The 18,746-nt window shown below is 37.9% G+C and overlaps 1 protein-coding gene across 3 annotated transcripts in view; it reads right to left on the minus strand.

Annotated features, from left to right (window-relative positions):
• Positions 1-5,599: 5,599 nt before the first annotated feature.
• Positions 5,600-18,746, minus strand: part of IL1RAP (interleukin 1 receptor accessory protein) — a 138,995-nt gene continuing 125,848 nt past the window's right edge. For 2 of the 3 annotated variants that reach the window (XM_023514834.1, XM_023514835.1), the window contains 3 exons: positions 18,192-18,341; positions 16,729-16,872; positions 12,371-13,921 (listed from right to left, as the gene is read on the minus strand). In XM_023514834.1, the coding sequence (XP_023370602.1) occupies positions 13,554-13,921; positions 16,729-16,872; positions 18,192-18,341 (662 nt within the window). In that variant the 3' untranslated portion in view covers positions 12,371-13,553. Of the gene's footprint in view, positions 6,319-12,370; positions 13,922-16,728; positions 16,873-18,191; positions 18,342-18,746 lie in introns of those variants that run through there. The other variant, XM_023514833.1, reaches the window with a different exon arrangement.

The following is an 18,746-nucleotide window of genomic DNA, read 5'->3' on the forward strand; positions in this document are numbered from 1 at the left end:
GCTCTGTCTCAAAAAAAAAAAAAAAAAAATTCTGAAGGCCTTTGAGTGTGTCAGTAATCTCCTCGCTACACTGAGAAATAAAACTATTCTTTTTGAACACTATAGCTTCCTAACAGAGATCAAGATTCATGAAGCCGTAATCTTCACCAACCCAAAGTGAGCTTTTTCCCATAATCAAAATGATACTGCACACATCAGAGAAGTCATACAAAAATTCAAATCTTTAATACAAACAGAGAATCCACATCGCAGAGAAAGCAGCTTGCCACGAACTTCACAGTACTCACAACAGCATTGGTCTCTCCCTTCGTCTGAGCCCTGGCATGTTCATTTTGAATCCCCTAATCAGCTCTTCAGGTAATCAAGCGATGCCTTCTAATGACTGTGTTACACGCTCTGCTGTGTTCTAAATGTCTTCAATTCTTTGGAGGCTTCTTGGGTATCCAAAATGAAATGGCTCATTTGTAGATAGTTTAAGCATCACATTCTCAGAGAACTAAACTAAAGCCACCAAATGGGAAAGGAACCAAATACAACAATTTTGAAATTTTTATGTGTACTCCTCTTAATCAGAAGCTGTGATGATTATTGGGCAGTCTTTCAACAACTTTTCCTTTGGAACATTTACAAACAACAAAGTCTACTCTTCGCTGCATGCTGTTTATCTCGATACCTTGGCAAACGGAGGTGGATATTGGCAACAAATTTCTTCTACTTATTCGTGAGCAAAATGTGTGACGTGTCTGAGTTTGAAGGTGCCTGGGCTCTTCACGCTATCTCAAAATCTCATTCTCATCTCACGAGTAGACAAAGATGCCATGAGGTCGCCAAGTTCACACCTCCCTTTCTGAGGACACAGGAAGACTACATTTTTTTTTTTTTTAGGTGTTTGTATTCCTTGGAGCTAGTTCTGACTAGGGAATTTTAAGTGAAAATAACAATCGGCGTATTTCAGCAGCAGCATTGAGCAACAGGAAGCCACCTGTTTCAGATGGCAGGGCTAAAAAAAGTAAGCTCCTGGGCTGGGCATGTGGCATACACAAGATATAAGCCTTGTTATATGAAGCTACTGGAATATCGGGATTATTTGTTAACACAGCATAGCTCATCTTATTCTGATTAATACATGTGATGTTTATAGCAATCCCACCAGGCTCCACACATCAGTGTTTGATATTTCACATATAATAAATATGCTCTACTAACCACTCTCTTCAACTCTCTTGGTGTGGGGCAACCTCAGGAGCTAACATGCCCTATATTTTCGTCTACTGCCTCCAAACACCTTGTTAAAATGAAGATTCGTAGTCCTGGGATGGAGAAAATCAGAGCCTACAAGGGTAAAAGAGGAGTTAAAGAGACAGAGATATAAAAATTAATAGTTCTTAATCTTTTTGTGCATCAGCATCACCTGGGAAGTTTCTTGCAAGCACAAAACCCACCCACATTAATTAATTAAAATCTGCCCCTATTTATTTGATCTTAGAGTCAACAATATGCATTGTATCATGAACCCCCAATTGTTACAATACAGATGCATCAAGGCATTCACTTTGAAAAGGCTCGAACAAGATCCTAGTTGAGGCTAAACTTGAACCCTGAACAATAATGTGGAAAATATGGGACGGCTCTGAGAGAGTTCTCATAGATAGTGAGTTTCCAAAGTTGGCCCATGGAACACCTTATGTAAATTATCAACAATTTAAAAATGCAGACTCCTGGCTCGACGCTGTAGCTCAGCTGTTAGGGCACTGGCCACATGCACCAAGGCTGGTAGTTTCGAACCTGGCCAAGCCTGCTAAACAAACAAACAAAAAATAGCCGGGCATTGTGGAAGGCACCTGTACTCCCAGCCCAAGAGTTGGAGGTTGCTGTGATCTGTGACACCACAGCACTCTACCAAGGGCGAGATAGTGAGACTCTGTCTCAAAAAAAAAAAGAAAGAAAGAAAGAAAAAATAAAGAAAGAAACAAACAAACAAAAAATAAATAGATAAAATGCAGACTCCTAAATAATGCCCAGAACCTAATGAATCAGCTCCTCTGGGGAAGGGGCCTGGAATCTTCATTGGAAGATGTCCCTCAAGTTACTATTAGATGCACAAAAGTTTGAAATTAATATGCCATAGAAACTGGTTGTCCTTCTATGTATAACTTTATCATTGGCTCAATTTATTATGAATAACTTTTTCTGAACTAAAACATTAAATTTCCAAACCACTTCAAATCTTGAAGAGAATATATTACTACTAGAGTTTTTAATAGTTATAGAAGGTAATTCTGGAATTCACAGTGTTTATCATTCCTGAAAGGTTCAGTTTGTACTTTAAGATAAATGGTGAATATATTTTTATTTTCCACTAAAACACACAAATAATTAGTTTCTTTTAAGGGAAAATTATAGCATGATCATGGAGTCTGAAATACACACAGAAAGAGTCTAACTTTTAAATGTTTTTAAAAAGTTGTAATATTTAAAAATGAAGTTTTATAACAATCATAATATGGCAAGATCAGATGATACATGAGGCACTTAATATAACATTGAGTTAGCTGTGTGTGGGCTGATGAGAAATTCTTTTTTGATTTGAATGTATTGTGATCCAGTTCCAATAGCTTCCTCTAGGTAGCATTGTAATAGAAATACTTCTACGTCAATATTACAGGGATGGCTCTAGAATTGGCACTGGACCAGGTGTTGGCAACTTGGGTTAGAGGCCCAGCTCTATCACTAATTGGCCGAGTGCTGTTAGGATAGTCACCTACCCTGGATATCACGTTCCTGCTATATATTTCTCTTGAGTACTTTAAGAGAGTAAAAATATGTGATGCATATAAAATAAATTTGTGATGTATCACTTAATGCCCCACATCTGATGAGGTTAATAATAACATCTGCATTTTAGGTAGCAAGAGATTGAGGCTCAGAGAGATCATAAATCAAATAGAAAAGTAACAGGACTCATATCCATCTCTATTTGACTTAAAACCCATATTGCCAAATATTTCTTATGCAATGATATATCCATTTAGCCCACAATTCTATCATTTCAATTATGGATATGCATGCTCCATGAGCCAATTTTCTTTCTTATCAACATTTGCCTTATTGAAATATATGGTACTGAATATCATATTCAATTGTGGCATGTCAGATCATGGAATAGTATAACCTCTGAGCCTTTTTTCATATAGTAAAAGTATAGTTTATTATCTTTCTGCCCCTCTATAACTAATGGCAAAAACTATGACTATCCACTGCTTCCTCTATACTTATGTTGTCAAAGGAAAATGATGCTTACCAAAATTTAGCTTTGAGAGCCCTGAAATTACCCAGTTCTTCATTCATAATAAGAGCTCATATGTTTAATTTTCCATGCCTCTGCCATTAGTTATGTCATTTTTTTTCCATGAAGAAAGTAATTTATAAATGAAAAAGAAGTAATTTTTCAATTTTTCTAAAGACATATTACAGTTTGGGGCACTGTGCTAATAAGGAGGAGGCCTGATTAGGAGTAGAAGCCTCAGCTCCCTCTTTAGTGTATGGAGCCACTTACATTATTCCCTGCTAACAGATTTGGACAGAAACTGCTGCCTTTCAGGGTAACATCCTTGAGCATACAACAAAGATGAATTACTCTCTGCAAGAAGGGATGTAATATACAGTAAGGCCTTTGGGTTGCTATATATTGTCTGCTGGATATTCCGGTAGGGTGTCCTGTCATTTTCTAGTTTTAAGTTTCTTAGTGAGTCACATTTACTCTGGAGGGCCCTTATCCCCCCATCAACAGAAAAGGGATCTTCTAGTTTCTTGTTTCAACAGAGAAAGGATTTTCTCAGTCCCCTTCAGAAAGAAATAGTGGAACTGAGTACTTCTTTCCCCCGCTCCCTCATTCGCTATTAGTGACTGACACTCCTTGGCCCACAGCTTACTAGCAGCCAGCGTTCATGTACTGGGAGTGACTACTCATGGTTTCTTACCACTTTTGTTCTGCTCCTGTTAAGAGTAGCAGACTGTGCTTCTAATTTTCTTAAACAGGCAGGGAACCTCTACCAAGTAAAGGAAAGGCACATGATATGCTAGTGTTTTCTCCTGTAACAGAGGGTTAGGTCAGATCAGCTCTATTCCAAGGTCCCAGAGGAGTCAACATCCCCCATTGCTGTATCCTGAGATCCAGCCTGTGTTCTTCAGTAGCCATAGGGCCACTTGAATCCTGTTTGTATACATACATTCTTTAGTCGAGTACTTTAATTATGAACGTACAAACTAGCGGCCCTCAGGCTGAACATGGTCCATGAAGGTGTTTGCTCTGGATCTCTGTTTTCTATTAAGATATCTCATGAGTGAAAGTGTACATAAAAATCTAGATTTTTATGAAAAGACTCGGCAATCTGGCAACACTGGACTCAATCAGTGGTAACAATCAAATGGAGCTGAGTAGAGGTCCCCCCCCTTAAAGTAACTGAAGAGCACGTACTTTATTGAAAATAAAATGCTGTGTGTCTTTTACGATTGTGTGGGAACGTTTTACAGAAAGGAAATATTTATCTGTCCCTCTATCCCTGTACACATGGGTACAGTATGTGTATCTCTATACACATGGGATGGACAGCTGATGTATTATGCTGATACTTGGGCCTCTTTCTTCTTACCTTCTAATCCTTGGAGGCACTTGAATTTATTATCCCTTTTAAAAATTCTGAATGGGAAGATTCTGGGCATAAAACTCCACCCTAATTCTCTCACAATATTGAGTTTTTTCAGCTGCCAATTCTAAAAATAAAAGGTTCTTGTATAAACCACCATTTCGTGTAAAACACTTTCCCACTGTCTTTTGTTCATTTTCCAGGTCTTTCCTCCTCCTACTATCCAACAAGAAAGATACCCCAGCTTTCCTGGTACCTGGTATATCAAATCTTGATTTCTTAAAATGGGATACTCTTTAGATATGACTAGGAAGCCCATATAAAGTGAAAAGGAAGGGGTAGGTAAAGATTTGTTAGTACAAATAAAATGACATAAAAATATAACTTTATTGATGCTAACAACGTCAGGCAGCTCATAGAACACTAGTGTACAGTGAGACAGAGAACACCCTGTATCCCTGGGCGACTACGTTTGGTTCTTTGAGGGTAAATGGGCTGTAGGTTTCTACTGAGCTCAGTCCTACAGCTCTCCCAGAACCAGCTCCTGTCCATGATGCTCCCTTGGGGTGCAGACACCCTGTAAATGTCACAGCCTATAGATACCTGACCAACTCAGAGCAAGAGGTTGCTCAACAAACACAGAGAAAACACATTGAAAATCTGAGCTGTTGTAAACCACTGGGCAAGATAGAGGATCAGACTTTAGGCAACTTTCACATACTGACCTTCTAGGGCCCAAGAAGAGTGTGCTCTTCTGAGGCCATTAGAGGCAATAATTCTGGATTCTGGTCCTTCAGGTCTTTTGTCTCCTGGAAATAAATAGTTTTTAAAAATCAATAAAGGGGGGAAAATCTGATCGTCCATTAGATGATAAAAATGTTGGTTATTCCCACAGGTTCATGACATAAAGAGGACTGGTAGAGATAGAAGCCACCACCCACCACGCACAGTAATTATAGGATATAAAAGTCATTGTTATTGGACAAATCCGTGAAATGGTGAAGAGCAAGGGCTGAGATTTGGGGAGTAGGGGGTTCCAATCTGGTACCATTTTGTATCCACTGAGTTTCTGACTCTTGGGGAACAGGCTTACAGAGGTGTGTCTCCCACTGGGGCTGGTTATGAATCTCTGCCCGGCTCTTGCTTCTCAGGTGACTCTCTCCTTCACAGTAGGTTACACAACAGCGGCAGGCTGCAGAGGGCTTCCCTCGCTGCTTGGACAAAGTACCAGGGGCTGGCGGGGAACCTGCAGCCCTCCCTGAGCTCTGGAGTTCTGGGGGCTCCTTCAAACGACTTCTCCTCCTTTGAACATGGTCCAGACTGATGTCAGACTGGGAAGAGCAGCTCTCATTCCAGCCGGAACTGGCACTCAGACTTCTCAGGGGAAGAGCCAACCGCAAGGCTTTCCAGAATTTAGAGCCAGGATGTCTGGACTTTTCTCCCTTCCAGCTCACAAAAGACACAGACTCCTTCAGCTGAAGGATGCCTGGGTGTGGATGCTCGAGAGGACGGTACTCAACCACGATGATCTTGGTGGCAATGGCGTTCTGGCACATGACACCCAGTTTAAACTCCAGCATGCTGATGCTCTTTTCCGTGACATAGTCTGGGCTCAAGACAACAATCATCCTTCGGCTCCTCTGAATAAAATCAAACACTGCTTCCACTGTATCTACAGGGAAATGGAAAGATAGGATAGTATATAGTGCAAATTCACATACATACTGGTTCATCATTGTCCATCCCACAAAGGACAGACGCTGAATGAACACTTGCGATTTTAAGATCTCAGTACTAGATAATCTACCTGGTCAAGAAATCTTATGTGCACCATTCTTATCAGATACTAAGGATTTATTAAGGATCTGATACCTTCCAAGAAGGTAAGGTAGTTGAGCTTAGTTTCTCTCCCTTATGGCAGAATTGCTGTTCAATAGTCTCCTTGCATAAAGCCTTCCTTTCCACCAGATAAATAAATAAGAGTAATTAAATTAAGCACGGCCTTGAACTAATTTAAGCTCTGCTTGCAAATTATTTCTTCTTTTGAAATCTTCCTTGCAACTTTTATTTGGTGGATTAGATCTAACACTTTCAAGTGTTTTAAATACTTGACAATTATTGTTATGTCACTGTATGATCTTCTTACCTCAGGATTAAATACGTTTGGATTTTTTCTCTTATTCCATATATGTTACTATTTCAAGTCTTTTGCTTACTTTTATCATTTCTTCTGAATAATATTCAGTCTATAAATATGTTCAGAGTAGTTATTCTGAACAGGACTGAACATAATACTCCCAACATAGATGAGCAAAAAAAGCAATAGGAATTACCACCTCCTGAGATCCGCACAGTAAGATACCTTGATACTTAACATTTTTGGACACAATGGCAGACAGTTCATACCATTCACCTTGTGACTGACTTTAGTTTCTCTCTGTGTGTGTGTGTGTGTGTGTGTGTGTGTGTGTAGAATTGGCCTGGAAAATGATTAAAGAGACAACAGTGACAGTGGATAAGAGTCAGTTAATATTTCTGGCAAACCATTCAATTCTAACAGTTATTGAGATGGATTTGGACAGATCTCAAGGGGAAATTCTTCAAATAAATACCGTGTTTAATTCACTGTGAAAATTAGAAGCTCAGACTATGTCGCATTCTGGAGGAAATAATTCAAAGTATGTAAATAGTAGCCCTTGACAACCCTTGCGAATGTGCTGGAGAAAGGTGATGAGGTTAAACCCCTATGCGTTTGGTGCTAGGGGTGAAACAGGGATGGAGAAACTTTTCAGCCTGAAAAGACAAGCTGAAAGTTTGCAGTAAATTGGACCATTAAGAACTTACCAGGGAATGAGGGCACTGTGCTTTCTTATCAGATTGTGCTTTTCAATCTGTGGGATTTAACAGGAATTTGAAAGGAGAGATGTGCTCAATTTGAAGGAATTTTTGATTAGTTTGAACAAGAGTAAAAAATATTTTAGAGAGTTTTTGTTTTGGTATTAAATTTAAATTTTCACTTATTTTCAAATCCCTGTGTGTTTTGGTAACTCCATTGTCTGCTCCAGTCCTTTTCAGGACCTTCCGAAAGCTGCCACTCATAACTCAAAGAGCATGAGAGTTTGCAGTCTCCTGCCTCTCCTGGTTCATAAGAAATGTGAAATGACTTTAAGGCAAGAGGCTGGTTTATCAACAAAGGGAATTTGTGCAAATTGTGTGTGGTTTTTCACTTTAAAATAGTCACTTTAAGAAAATGCGTGCTCTTTCCAGTGGGGATATCATTGTTGAAAACACAACATTATCCTAGATCTTCTAAAAAATATCTTGGGAGTCTGTTGCTCTTTTTCCTTTGATTGGCAACCCATCCAGAAAGTGAAAGATTTACATTTCAAAGAGAGCAAAGCTAAATATAGGTGTGACTGGTGGAATCCTTGACATTTGGGAATAAGTGTAGAAGATATTTCTAGGATAGTATTTGGGATATACCTAAGGATCTTCACTTGATACTTTAAAGAAATCTGAGTTCTTTATGGCATATTCTTTTAATACTTTCCATATTTCAAAACTTCATATTTGAGGATGGGTGTTCCTGTTTTTAATGCTAAACATTATTTGGCAAGAGAATCATAAATGAGGTCGTTTATTCTGTGTGATGAGAGAGAGAGTAATGAGATCCACTTTCATGTGTGGTACTAATTTAGCTTCGAAGTCAGGTTTTCTGGTGACAACTCATGAATACACAAAGACACGCCTGCCTTTAAAAGTTACAATTTTCCTGGAGTTCACCTAGAAGAAAACTAGAATTGCACTTTTTTTTTTCTCTTTGAAGAAGTTATTGGTCAATGAAAGAATAGCAGTCTCTGTCTCTCTTTCTCTCTCAAAACCGAAAGGGTAGTTATAAAAGGGAGCACCTAATCTGGAAGATGGATATAAATTCAAATCTTGGTTTCTACCCCGTTTCTGCTGTTATCTTACTATCTTTGAGCCTTGGTTCTTCTTTCCCTAAAGTGCATATGATGAAAGCAAACTGTAAGGACACTAAACAAATTAGAGATAATTATATTTAAATCTCTTGAACTGAGTTGACATTGGAATAAGCCACTTTGATTAAATTATTACTCAATGTTTAGTAAATAGAATATTAAAATAATGCATGGAATAACGTTTCTTCAATCTATATCAATTTTAATGCTATAGAACACCATCTTAATATATGGAATTATAAAAATAATGTTTTAAAATTCTATCTATTCAGTTTAAAATAGATATGGATAAAAATTCATACCTGGCTTGGCACCCATGCTCAATGGTTAAGGCACTGGCCACATACACTGGGGCTGGTGGGTTTGAACCTGGCCCAGGCCTGCTAAATAACAATGACAACTATACAAAAAAAAAAAAAAAATAGCCAGGCATTTGTGGAGGGGTGCCTGTAGGTCAGCTACTTGGGAGGCTGAGGCAAGAAAATCACTTAATCCCAAGAATATGAGGTTGCTTTGAGCTGTGACGCTCAAAGGGTGACATAGTGATACTCTGGCTCAAAAAAAAAAAAAATCATACAGAAAGACTTGAACTCTTAACCCTGTGGTTCCCAACCCCCCTGGCTGGTACCAAGCTCTGTCACCTGTCATATCTCCTCCCTATTCCACCTCCTCAGCCCCATCTGTGGAAAAATTGTCTTCCATGAAACTGGAAGTGCCTGGTGCCCAATAGCCTGGGACTGCAATGACCTAACCCACTGCTAAATTTACTTTGTATCACTTGGGTACAAAGTAAGAGAAATGAAAAGGACTACTTGGTGAATGTATCTCATCTCACATCATACTGTGGATTCACTTGCATCAAAAAGATAGTGACGTCAGTAAATGATGTACGAAAGTATCTTGAGAGTTTCCACTAGGTCAGTAAAAGCCAGGTACATAATATCCAAAGTTCCGATATTGAATCCTAAACAGTCACTATTGTGTTCTAGGATGTCACTTAATGTGTTCAGGGATGGATGCAACTTCAGACTAATCACTTATTCAATGCAAAGGTCATAAACAGAATGCCAATAAGAATCCATCAAATCACGGCTCTCGTACACCTCCTGTGAGGGGGGATCCAGTATCTCCAAAGATAGTAAATTCTATTGTGTTAAACTTTTCATTATAGTTGTTTCCTAGCTGAGTAGGAAACTGTTTCCTGGTGACTTTTATAGATTGATCCTCATTCTACCCTTCAGGGACTGATTTGCAAGAGGGAAATTCTCTGTTAAAAAATTTTTTTCTATTAAGCTAATCAGTTCAGAGCATGTTATAAGGAACTCAATATACATTCTTTATCCCTATTTATAATATCCCTATTTATTCTTGTATGAATAAATTTTGTAAGCAAGAAGCCATCACTGTTACTATGGACTTAATATTATTAATAAAAAGAAGTGGATTTCCAAATATTTATCATTGATTTATTCAAAGTTTTTGATAGAAACATATCTTTGATTCAAATGATAATCCATTAACTAATGGCAGGGCAGTAATTTTTTTATCTCCTTGGAAAGTAACAGCCTTGTTGCTTATAAAAGATAAAAGATTTCTGTAAGCTACCTAAGTTCCAAGTTGAACAACCACTTGTGCTTTTGTTTTAAAAGAATCCCTCTCCCCACTCTCCCCTCCACCTCTCTCTCTCCTTCCCTCTCTCTCTCCATCTCTCTCTATATATATACACATAAATATATTTCTCAAATTTTTTTTTCCTTTCTTTCCCTCTCTCAGCACCTCTTTGTCTTTCTGCCTATCTCTACTCATATGTACATACACACAAACATGCACACGTACACACACAAAATATGTCCTAGTATTCTAGAACAATCAGTTTTACTCAAGTAACTCTTTTAACTCACATGCAACAGAAATGTGTGTGGTATGAAGTTCCCATTTTTCTCAGATTTCTCTCAGAAAGAAACACAACTAATGTGACTTCTTACATTTCTTGACAAGGGTATGATTGTTCATTCTTTTTATTCTCATGTCTTATCCCCCAATGTGAATGTAAAGACATAAAACGCATGCACAAAATAAAATTCAAAGCTGAAAATAAATGGTTTATTTATAAAATAAGTAAATTTACAAATCAAATGAGAAATGAAACATACAAAAGTTCATGAATAAAATTAAAAAGATAACCTCAAAATATTAAAACCTATGGAAAGAAAATGGATAATTAACAAGTGGAGTGATGTTTTCATTCCCCAACACAGAGGAGTGATTTTTTATTAGAAGCCTAAGGAATTATCTAAGTTACAATACAGAAAGAATTATAAATTTTATAATCATATAAATTTTATATGATTTTATAATTAGACAATCTATATGTCACAGTTTTATTTTTGTTGTTGTTGTTGTTAACCTGGGTAAAAAGAATCCTCATAGAATTTGTCTAAAACCATTAATTTTTTAAAAATTAGAGACACAATTTGTTCTTGCTTTCTAAATTTTAACTATATTTCCCTATCTCTCTCAAATGTTCTGTGTTAGGTATCTTCTGGAACATAGTTCCCAAACAAAGTCCTCTTAGAATGAGACATCATCTAGATTTGATATGACTTATTTTATAGCATTTGGAAAAGTTAAGTATCAAAGGCAGGAATATAAATTAAAAAAATCAAGGAGATTCTGGGGGCACCCAACAGCATTTGGGATAAATATGGAACCCAAAAGTGCAAAAGAAATGCAATGGCAAGAGAATGGCCCTTGGTAACGAGACTATTCTCTACTTACCTAAAGCTCATGCAAGAATTGATATTCATAGCTTATCTGGAGGAAGAGTCCCTCGTCTTGTAAGTGAAGGGTGAATACGGGTAGTAGTTGTGGTTTGTAAGGAAAAGTATTAATAAGGCCAAAAAAAATCAGATCCCAGAGTGAGTCCATATCATAGCTTCATAGTCAAGAATTCAAAGTGAATCTTTTTTCAATTTAAAATAACCAATAACTCTTATACAGGTAAATGATTTATTATGGACTTTAATACTGATGCAGGACACGTAAATGTAGGAGGTAACTTTAGAATTGCTTATCTTCAACTGGGAAAGGGCCTCCTTAAGTGATGAATTAGTGGGTTTCATAGGATACCCAGACTTCCTGATCAGGATATTTGTTTCCTTTATCACTCAATAGTCCACATACTTGAGCACCAAGATTAACACAGCTTAGTCTTTAAAAGCATGTGCTGGGAATATAGTAGCAAGTCAGTTAATGCCAGATGACTGGCTACTGCGTAGCAGTGACCATGGCAGTGCTGTGCAGGACAGAGTCCCCCGCAACCTAGATCAACAGTACCAGTAGTAAGTTATTTGTACCAACTTCGGGAAAGCAAGAACTAATAACAACTACCACTCTGTGAGCTGTGAATTAACAAATAATATTAATGTACAAAAAAATACTGACCCAAAAGCATTATCATAAAAACATAATTTAAAAACTGGACAATAGTTCCAGTGGTTTGTAATATTGTATGGCTATTTAATGTCATATATGTACACACACACATAGTATATATACACACATACACACACATATATTGTCATATGCATGTGGATATATCTACACACATAAATTGTATGTGTGTTTATACATCCACATACATATAATTTGTGTGTAGATCTACATACACATACATAATACATACATAGATATACACAAAAAATCTACATGTAACATAGATATTTACTATGCTGTAAACTCTGCACTTAGTTTTCCAAGTCTTACGGACAGGAAAATACTATTTAGAACAAAAACAAGTTTCATTGATAGTGACCTTTTCAGACTGACTTATTTGGAGCAAGTGCATTACCTATACTAGAAAGTAAATTACAGGCAATACAACTAATCCTCTCAGAATATTAATATTAACTCTCACGGTCACTAAGTCTAACCTCCCCACTTTGCAACGGAGAGACACAAGCAAGGAGAAATCTCTTTCCTGGCATTCACATTAGCAAGGCTATAATTAAAGGACGAATTGCCAAACACTCTGTCTGTGTCCTTTTCGCAAATCAAAAATTGTCCTTAAGGCATTTTGCCGCTACCTTCCTCTCGATTAGCACCATTAGGAGAAGTTTCCTCTCAGACTGAACCAGATATGGAGCCACTTGCTGCAAACTCTAAATGACTGATGGGAGATAAGGAGATGGAATGAAAAATGTGGGTTGACCTGCAGATAACAGGTAATTTACTACAGTAGAAACAAAAATTATAATGTATTTTTCAAGTTTACAAATAGGACATCAGTTACCTGAGATGGAGGACAAGGGGGCATAGGAGAAGAAAGGCAAGCCCTTGAAATCAATTGTAATCCGTTGGATTGCTTTGTACCATCTTAAGGGAAGGCTAGTCCTGCTGTGGCAGTGAATCGTACAGATGAACGTGCCAAAGAGTTCATTTTCCTCAGCTAAACCTTGGGCCCTGGTTACCGTTTTTAATGGATGAGTGAAATATAGAAGAAAAAGACAACTTTTCACAAAGTCCTAACGACTCTGTCAGCAGATGACTTATCTCAAAGGCATTTTTAAATCCATGAGAAAGGCTGCTCCATATGTTAAGATTTTCTTTCTTTCTTTTTTTTTTTTTTTTAAAGAGAGAGATATAAGAACAGGGATGGATGCTGCAGAAGGGGAAATGTACATTAACCAAATGTTTGCCTGCAAAGAACAGAGTGACATCAGAGACTGGTGACCAAGTGTTGATAGTAACATTCTAATCTTAGTCTCGCCTGAAGGAAGAGAATAGCCGGCCAGTCACTCTCAATTCATCCCTATGAGGAGGCCCAGGCAATTATTTTCTGCCTATGAAACCATGAATTGGAAATGATGAATGGGAAGACCCTTCCTGGAGCACCTCTTGTTTGTTTGAACCCATTTCCTTGTCCCTTTCATACATTTTTCAAGGAGGAATAGGAGAGACCCTGCTCGTCACTGCTAGACCACCTGGGACTTTTCTTCACTGGCATGGCCACCTGCAACTGCTTCCAGAACCTGCCCTGTGGATACTTGGATTTTTCCCCTTTCCATTTAATGACCGTGAGCACCGTCTTAGCCCGCTTCAGCTCTTTCACCTTCGTCTCCTTCACAGCTTTGTACTGTACTAAAATGACGTTGATGTTGCCCCGAGAGGCCATGTTTTCTAGGCCAGCCTTGAGCTCCAGGAGGGCCTGGGTTCCCTGGAGCACGTAGTTGGGACTTAGGACAACCAGGAGGCGTCTGCTTTTCTGAATGAAGCTCAAGGTCTCATCTGTGACAACTGGGAGAGAAAACAACCACGGGGATTAGTGTTGGCCAAAACTTCCCCCCAAAGCACGGGATCTGAGGAGCAAAGGTAGGGAACTTAGGGTAACGGCCTGAGAATGGAAGTGAAACTTTTTACCAGCAACATTTTGAACAACTTAATCCTTAAACCTAAAGCACTCTCATTCATCAATGCCACTGTACTCAAGGAAAATGAAAAGTATATAAAAACATTCCACCCTAGAAAGAATTCCAAACAGGTGTGAAGCCAAAAAGTGAGTTGTGTCCTGTTTTGACTTTGGTCTTCAAATGCATTCCTTGGGACACAAAGAATCGATGCACTGCACTGAAATATGTTCCTTCAACCTGTGTGGCACGTTTAGATCTTGACAAATCTGCTCTCGAGCTCTTTCTCCTCGGAGATACTCACGTATAAGCGCTCTAGCAATAACGGACATTCAAGAAGATATAAATTACAGAATCAAAATCATAGAATTGTACTTCTCATCAACACAGGACAACAAGAATAGGAAGGCTCATTTTTTTGAAAGGCCCTCTCTATTGTTGGAGATCCGTGTGACTCAGACTGATATCACTAAGTTGTTGGAATAGAATCTTTAAAAAAATCTAGCCAATTGAATGACATTTTGGCTGGCAGTACATTCTAAGCTCAGCTTTCTCCTTCTTTCCTCTCTGGAGCCTAAATTAGTCTCTGGATCTTTCTCTTTAAACTCCCATCATTACTGTGGAGCCATGTGTTTCGGCAGCTGCTAGGTGATGTGCCTTCCTTCACTAACAGGCAAATGCTTTCTTTATGGAAAAAAAGACACAGCATGGGGAAGGGGAAAGCCATGTAATTTTTATTCTGCTATCAAGAGTTTTGATTTGTTCTTGTCACTAAATTCTTGGGACCAATCTATCTCTTCACAGTGGCATATCAAGAACTGCATAATTCTTTACCTGGGGTTCAGATAGTTGTCACCTCCAGGTAATGTACTCATGTTTGGAAACCTGTATCATGGCTTACTATACTCCCCCAAGCATTCATTCTGCCCCTTGATCTTCACAGGTCCAGAAGGAGTAAGGAAAGCCTTGCAATTAACGTCTATCATGTGTAGCCTGGAGGAGAATCCGGGAATAATTATCTGTCTGCTCCAAGCAATGGAACTTGAGGTTGAGCATGTGTGAGTGTGGAAACAGCCCCAGCGTCAGAGAATTAGTTAAGAGCGGCAGGGAGGATACAAAAAGATGCAGAGGACAACCACCAAAAGTAAGATGCAAGAATAATTATGTAGAGCTTGAATTCTCCAAAGAACTACCAACTCTACTGGAGGGTCTTACCCAGTTATATATTGTATATCTTTATATAACTTTTCACACAGTAGGTAAGTATCTATAGAATGGCTGTATGAATGAATAAATGGATGAATAAATGATTTGAGAAAAGTGAGTATAAAAATAAGTGGAATTTATCCTTTAACCATGTAGTTAAGTCATTAATGACAATGTTATGCTGAAAAGGTATCTTCTGCAGATCACAAGAATGATGGGCTTTTGGATGATGACTGGGGAAATAAAATACCTGATCTCAGCTAATTCAGAATGGGAATAAAATATTGTCTACTCTCTATCTCAATTATCCATGCAATGTTTCAAAAAATGTTAAATTATCAATGTCAATAAGATTTTGGAGGAAGAAAATTAGGTTTTCAAGCTTAGCATTAGAGATATTATACACATTTCCACAGTGTAACGTTAACTGTGGGGACTGTAATGTTACTTGTGTGTTTATTAAAAAAGACTCAAAGGGATCATTACTTAGTTTCACTGTATAGACTAAAATATATTTTCTTTTATTTTAACACATATAGCAACTAAAGATTTTCTCTTTTCTAACCTATTAAAATATGCTGGCTTTTATAAAATTTTAAAATAAATATCAAGTGTGTAAATTAATAGAAAAGGGAAGAAACAGATCCCTGGAGAGGGATTTGAGTAGTGCTATGGTCCATAACACTGAGAGTGAGAAAAAGGAAAGGAGTGAATGCTGAAGGGATGTGTGCTAATTATTATCAGTTAGTAACGTAAGGAAAAGTGTTCTCTCTTCCACAACACAGTTTTAGTAAAACTAAGGAAATCTTAATCTTTTTCTAAAAAAAAGTTTTTAAAAATATTCATTCTTATAAAGAAAATACTCTAGACAAACCAATGCAGACCTGCCTAAATCTTCTGAAACTCTTAATGCGAGTAAATGTGATGTTTAAAGCTGTGCCACTTTAATGGAGGTATAATCCACGGTGCGCCCACACTTTTCTTCCATGCAGCTCTTAAAGGCAGGTGGATTGACAGAGCTTTGGACTTTGAAATCAGCCTGAGTGAGAGCGAGATCCCCAACTCCACTAAAAATAGAAAAACTAGCTGGGTATGATGGCCCATGGCTAGCTGTAGTCCTAGCTACTCAGGAGGCGAAGGCAAGAGGATTGCTTAAGCCCAAAATTTTGAGGTTGCTGAGCTAAGATGCCATGGCATTCTACTGAGGGTGACAAAATAAGACTCTGTCTCAAAAAAAAAAAAAGAAAGAAAGAAAGAAAAGAAAAAGAAAATGAAAAAGATTACAAGGGAAATATTTTAATACTCTAAAATGAGTTGCCCAGTACAAATCTTATAATGCACTTTTATTCCTAGAGAAATCTCTCTCCTGGGCCATTGAATATCCCAGGATGCCAATGTAGAGCTGGGCCATGACTCTCACACAGGACCCAAACCTAAGGACCCCATTTGCCTTTCAGGGTAGCAACATTTGTACTCATCTGAAATACCTACTTCCCCCAGGCAGACTGTCTCGGTCAAAGATGCACAGCTTGTAACCAAATTCATTCTCCAAAACTCCACGGAGGGTCAGTAATACAAATTCCTCTTCCTCGGCATTCCTTGCATAGGATACATAAATATCATACTCCTTCCCATCTAGCAAAAGGAACACAGAACCAACATAAACTATGAAGACTTCTTAGTAGTATCACATTTTTTCTTAAATAAAATTTCTGCATATTAGACATTCTTATTACGTGACAGATTCCAGGGTGATTACTTTGCTTGTAACAGTTCTTCAAGCAAAATGCCTCTTTGAAGGTGCAATTTCAAATTTCATCTGATATGTCTTCTTATCTCACTGAGTTGACTCTTTATAGTGGAGAAATAGTGAGGTTTGGCCCATTCAGCAGTGAATTAACAGAAGCAGAATATACATCCTAAGTACTGGCAATTAACACCATGCAGCAAATGTCTACTTCCTACACTAATATATCACTTACCAAGTGATAATTAATTCTTCCTACACTAATATATCACTTACCAAATAATAATAAAATATTAATTGAATAAAACTTTGTGAAACTGCTTGGATTATTTATACTTGAAAGGAACTATAATTAAAAATATACTTAGATTCAATGGAACAAACTTTCCTACTGTTGCCTAACTATAAAAGTTGCCTCTCCTTAAAAATATAGATTCTGTGTCTCTTCATAAGCCTACTGAATCTTTAGGGGGCTGGACCTAAGATCTGTATGTTTAATTGTTCCATCCTTTCAGGCAAATTTCACTAGAGCATGGCTTCTTAATCTTTAATGTGCATGTGAGTCACTTGGAAATGTTGTTTCAAGGTAGATTCTGATTCAGTAGGGGGTAGGTCTAAGATTCTTCTGATAGACACCCAGGCATTGCCGATGCTGCTGGTTCGTGGATCACCCTTTGAGTACAGAGAGTGTGGACCCGCACTGTTCTGTTTGGTACAGCAAACACAAACCACATGTGTCTTTTGAGCCCTGGAATCGCAGCTGCTCTGAGTTGACATGTGTTGGAAGGGTAAAATACAATACATTTTGAATTTTGAAGAATATTAGTACTAAACAAGACTTTAAAAGATCTCATAAACTTTTTAATATTAATTACCCACTAAAATGATAGTAATACGAAACTATTATTTTTACTTAACCTTTTTAATTTTTGTAATGTGGCCACTAGAAAAATTTAAGTTAAAAAAGTAGCTTGCATTATACTTCTCCCTGCCAGTGCTAATTCAGACAAAATAACATACTAATCTAAGAGAATAATACACATTGGACAGGTTTTCAACGCTGAGGGCTGAAATAACAAGGTAATCTCCTTAAACCTCCCAGTTAATCGATGTTTTATCAAATCAGCATGTTTTCTCTTCCGTTTTCCTTAACCTGTTTTCTAAAGATGACAGTGGAAGGGGTTTACATTCAATTTCTGTTACTTACCTAAAATGGTTTCATCTGTTCCGAAATGAGCCCGGTAAAATAGGACCATCTCCAGCCAGTAAACATGGTAAACAATGATGAGAATCACCACTAGCAGGACCGTGGCTCCAAAACCACACGCCAGTTCCACTGTGTATCTTGGAGCAACCACTGGAGTGAACAACAAAGGAACAGAATTGATTTCTATGCGATGAACACAGCGACTTTTCCTCCTGCACACAGATGCATAGGCCAAGCAGCTTTGCCATGCACTTGACTTACACGTGTGAACAAGCAGAGATAACACTGTCGACTTTCGGCGCTGTTTTTCAAAGGCTAGACTGTGTCCTATTTATCTTTGTTTCTAGCCCCTAGCAAAGAAGATGTTTGTTTTATTTTAATGATTTTTGATGATATACAAATTAAATAGAATCTTCGTTTGGGAAGGATTTAGAAGGTTATCTAATTCAGGTCACAATTTGATACCTGAATCTCATCAAAAATATTTCGGGAAAGTGTCATTCCATCCTCTATCTGCATCTAGGAAGAATCCTCCCTGCGCCCTGGAGAAGTCCA

The sequence above is a fragment of the Otolemur garnettii genome, unplaced genomic scaffold (assembly GCF_000181295.1).
Source record: "Otolemur garnettii isolate 467f Iridium unplaced genomic scaffold, OtoGar3 scaffold00060, whole genome shotgun sequence".
Classification (NCBI taxonomy): Eukaryota; Metazoa; Chordata; class Mammalia; order Primates; family Galagidae; genus Otolemur; species Otolemur garnettii.